The 4,714-nt window shown below is 37.6% G+C and overlaps 1 protein-coding gene across 1 annotated transcript in view; it reads right to left on the bottom strand.

The window, feature by feature from the left end:
- The window catches only part of MYRFL (myelin regulatory factor-like), a 106,967-nt gene that overhangs the window by 10,483 nt on the left and 91,770 nt on the right, over positions 1-4,714 (bottom strand). The window contains exons 21-23 of the mRNA XM_019515782.1: positions 3,747-3,834; positions 3,401-3,475; positions 1,079-1,184 (exon numbers count right to left, since the gene is read on the bottom strand). Of these exons, the coding sequence (XP_019371327.1) occupies positions 1,079-1,184; positions 3,401-3,475; positions 3,747-3,834 (269 nt within the window). The remainder of the gene's footprint in view (positions 1-1,078; positions 1,185-3,400; positions 3,476-3,746; positions 3,835-4,714) is intronic.

Below are 4,714 nucleotides of genomic sequence, written 5' to 3'. Positions count from 1 at the left end.
CCCTTCCAGCCCTAATGTCTATGAAATCTATGAAACCTCAGGTTACTTGAGGTGTCAGCAACGTTTTTGCTAAAAACACCCTCAACCTTGACTTGTAAGATGTTGGCTTGCCAGGGGCAGATGGTAGGGGGAGCCATGAGGGGTCTGAACCTTGTTGTGGCAGCACGGCCCCAGTCCCCTCACCACTGTCCAACCCAAGGTGCCCATGCACCTGCCACCAGCAATGAGCCAAGCCAGGGCAGTGTGGACCCCGGTGCACCTACTTGCAGTCTCCCAGCTTCCTGTTTAGAGCAGCCTGGGCTCTGTGGCCAGCAGTAGGGGCCTGCCCAGAGTCCAGGCCAGCTGTGGCATGCCAAACAACATGGCTTCACGTGTCATGCTCTGGCATGTCCCCCATGGTTTGCTGACCCCTGGGTTAGTTTTTCACTTTATTTTCTTTCAAGTTTATTCTAGGGTAAGAGAACTTTTCAGTTGACACATGCTATTCTCTTCACCACATGCTTGACCTGGAGTTCCGGAGTGTGGGTTTTTCTGACCTCTGCTCCTCACACACTCTCTCCTTGATCATCCAAGGATACCATCCTGCAGGAGAACCACCTACAGCTCAAATAACTACTTCTGGATTATTTCCACCCTCTGTGCTGGGGTGCAACATCCAGAAAACGAATCATGAGAAGCCTTTTCAAAATTCTATTTCCCTGTCTATTAAATATATTGGAACTTCCTAAAAGCATCCATAATGCATCTCTACAACACCAAAAGGCCCTGCAACTTCAGCATCAGTGATGTCTTAAAGATATATGCTAGGATATCTATAGGAGGTTACAAAAAGGGACAGCTTTGAAGGGGAGGGGAAGATATGTTGTAAACTGTTTCTGTGCTGAACACTTCCCATGGTCAGGCTTGAGGAGGCACTGAACACACATTTCTGGACTTGCCTCAGTTTTAACTTGGCAACTTCTCATATAAGACTGAACAAAAGAAGTCAGTTAAATGATAGCATAGAAATATAACCCAGTTAAGTGACAGCGTAGGAATATAACCCCAGCAGAAGCAATGAAACAGTAGAAAGTAATACCTGTGTTTCTAGCACAGCCTCCCCTTTGTTTCGGGGTCGTGAATGAAGGGCACAAATATTTCCAATAGTGACTTTGCATTGGAAGACAATTAATGGCTCCATGGTGCTTCAAGAAACAGAGGAAAAATAATTAATGCATCTACTCTACTGCTGTTAAATATTAAAATCCCATCTCCCTCTATAACCTATAAAACAGAATAGGAAGATGCAATAGGAAAGTGTGACGTGCATTCTTTAGGGTGGCCAAAATAAAGGCGATTTTCTACAAAAATTAATACCTTTTTCCAAGAAGTGTGGGGAGTTTGTATCTAGAGTTTTGGTTCAGCCTGTTTGACCACAGAATTAAATATAAAGTTCTGGGTAAAAACTTTCCCCATCATATCATATCTAAGGCTATAATGTACAGCCAATAGGACAGTAATGGTAATGACATTATTTAGTTTATCATTTCTTCACTCCAGATGGCTTTTATTAATTTATTTCTGAAAAAAAAACAGAAAAAACTTCAGGGAAGACAAACCCTAAATAAGCCTTAGAACAGGAACCTTCACAAACCATCACAACTTCAACTGTACAGAAATATACACCAAGTTAGAAAGGTAATAAAAACATCCTAGGCATGATACATGAACAGTTATTTCTTTTTTATTAGTCTTTAATTCTTTTCCATTATTATTTTGAGAGGAAACATGATGCTTGCCTGGCAAAGCTAAGAAAACATACTTAATACAGCATTAGGCAACACAGCGACTCTAAAAGGAAATAATAGTCACGACATATTTATCCTAAAAGGGTAACAGTTGTGTATGTATTGACTTAACTTGATTTTACTTAGTAGAAATAAAAAGCGCTCTATATATTTGCAATATATTAATTACAGCATTTGGACATTGTAATGCATTAATACAAGTATATTTGGTTTGGCAGAGAGATTTTCTTTTCTTGTTTTTTTTAAATAAGAGACGCTTAATGGAAATAAATATATGTAAACAACTGGAAAGATTTTTGCATTCACAATAAATTCTACATCCTGTTCTATGAAGCTATGTATGAGATGTGTTCAGCCCCACACAAGGGCTCTGACCTTACTTGATAAAAAGACTTCAACTAAAGGTTTATTACAGCTGCTTCAAATAATGCAGAGACACTTCAGCAAGAGTTCTGATGCATTCATTCACATCCTAAAGCAAGAATGCAATACTATATAAAAGGACACCAGACTTGCTCTAAAGAATATGACAGACTTCGAAAGTCCTGCCTTGGAATTCCAAGGTGAGAAATCCTCGAGCATTTGCCATTAGGCAATTGGATTAATGGCCTTGGCCTCTTCTGGAGAAGAGGAAGTGAAAGAAGAATTTGTTAGTTTTGGGAGAGCAGAACGGTACTAGATGTACATCCAAGATAAGAAGCTTTTTTGGAACAAGAAGTTTGCTACTAGGTGTAGTTATTATTATCGTGTGTGTTATCAGAGAACCTGTGAGCCATTTGCATAGATCAGTATGGGCTCTGTACAGATGCAAAGGCCTTCCCAAAAAATTTGACCTAGTAAGTTAGGCTGGGAAAGGAATTGCTTTTTACATATATTTTTCTACATTAGAAAAACACAATAAGCAAAGGCCCCAATCAACTACAGGAGCACAACTCCTGTATGTTTAATTATCTCAATCACAGAAAAGTAGGGATGGAAGGGACCTCATTAAGTCATTTAGTCCAACCTCATGTTCAAGACAAAATCAACCCTAATCAAGGCTAAATCATCAGCCGATATAGTATTGGAAGATAATACAACTAGATTTCAACATCTACCTGAGTGGGTGAAATTCACCCTTTTTATGAATATCTACAGTAGCTTTATGAATAATTAAGTGCCACTGAAGGCATACATTATTCCATGCTGGGTAAAGTTACTACTTGGGAAGTTGAAAGCAACTATTCACAGTGTAAATTTAACACCAGTGTACAGGTCACGTGCCCATAGCTCTAGTCAGTTTATTTCCAGGGTAGGCATTTAGTTCAGTGTAAACAGACTATTACCAGCTTGCCAAGTACCTAAAGCTAAGGTGCTATAATAACTACTGCAGACAACACAAGAAAAGGAAGTCATCTGTCCACAATAGACACCCTTGTAACTTACATCAGTGTGCAAACTGATGTTAAATGGAAGTTACACCACACTATATATGTCCACAACTGGAGTGCTAAAGAGACTTTGCTCTGGCCCTTGAACAGTAGCGAATGAATAAAAATCAGGCAGAAAATAATTTCATTATAAAGCATAAACTATGTTTTCTCTTTGGACACATGTATATTGATTGTACTTACTTTATTTCCAGTGAGATTTTTACATTAGTGGGTGTGTATTTGTTAATGGGAATAACATAGCTGTAATTTCCAGACCTAAATGACAATAAAAATGACAACATTAGTGCACAAAGGATTTCAGGAAGGTTTGACTGCATAAATATGGAAATGACACATGGATTTTATAAGTGGAACACATAATGGATGACAATGCAAGAAGTCTTCCTTAAAACATTCAAACTAAGCTTTGAAAAGCATAATGGAAATTTATCAAAATATTTGAAAGGACAAGGCACCATTGCCACATTACTGCTATTCAATTTGTATCTGATTTACACTAATATAGTATAATGCACATTTCACCCACCTGCACTGTAGTCTTTTACTACAATAACGACTGTCAATTTTTTGCTGTGTTTCCAAAATCTGCATAGAACTGATTGTTGTATCAACCCCTAAAAACAATAGCAATTTTTTTTATTATTATTATTATTTCAGGAGCCTTGGGCAAGACCATAAAAAATTGTACTTAATGCACTAGTTCCCAACCCTTATCACCTATATAGCAATTCCTGGTGTTCTAAGTTCACCAGCAGTACAAGCCTTCTGTTGATGAAATTTACCTTCATTCTGCAATTACAGAAAGATAGAATCCTCATCATGTTAAAGCTTTTCACGGCTTTAACAGAGCATCCTAGATAATCTGAAGCAGGTCAATGTGCCTCAGGTTAAAATAGCATATGTTAAATATTTATTTTATGCTAAAAGTGTTAATACACAGATATAATTTAATTTGAAAACAGCTGTCTCAGAAATGAGTCCAACTAAAAATAAGTCAAAATAGAACAGAAGCATTTAAGAATCTCTGCAGTTAAAAGCTATTTGTCACTAAAAATATTATATTCACTTCATGAAACTCTTTTCAAAGAGTTTTTCAAAGTATTTCAGTCAACATTTACAAATATCATGCAGCACGATGTAACATGCAACATTTATTTTGATACAACATTGTGTAAAACACACTTACTAAACAGAAAGTGGCAACGAGAATGATCAGTCTGACACTAAGATGTGCCACCTCTTCCCCACTTCTTGCTCCCAAATATGGGGGGAAATAGAAATGCAAGTATGAGCTCTGTGATTAGCTTTTATTTAGAATGTGATGAACTGGAACAAGTCACATCCCACACTGGAATTTTATCTCTTTGGCACATCTCTAAAACATATCTTTATTTTACTGAGCAACAGACAAGGGAAATAAAGATATCGAGGCAATAGTAAGGAAATACTCTCAGAGAAAACCTCAGCGTATAGTTAATATAGTGGCTATGAGGT

The sequence above is a fragment of the Gavialis gangeticus genome, unplaced genomic scaffold, assembly GCF_001723915.1.
Source record: "Gavialis gangeticus isolate Ggan-Ray unplaced genomic scaffold, GavGan_comp1, whole genome shotgun sequence".
NCBI classification, from domain to species: domain Eukaryota; kingdom Metazoa; phylum Chordata; order Crocodylia; family Gavialidae; genus Gavialis; species Gavialis gangeticus.
Note: the sequence above shows the minus strand (reverse complement) of the source record. Positions and strands in the feature narration are given on the sequence as shown.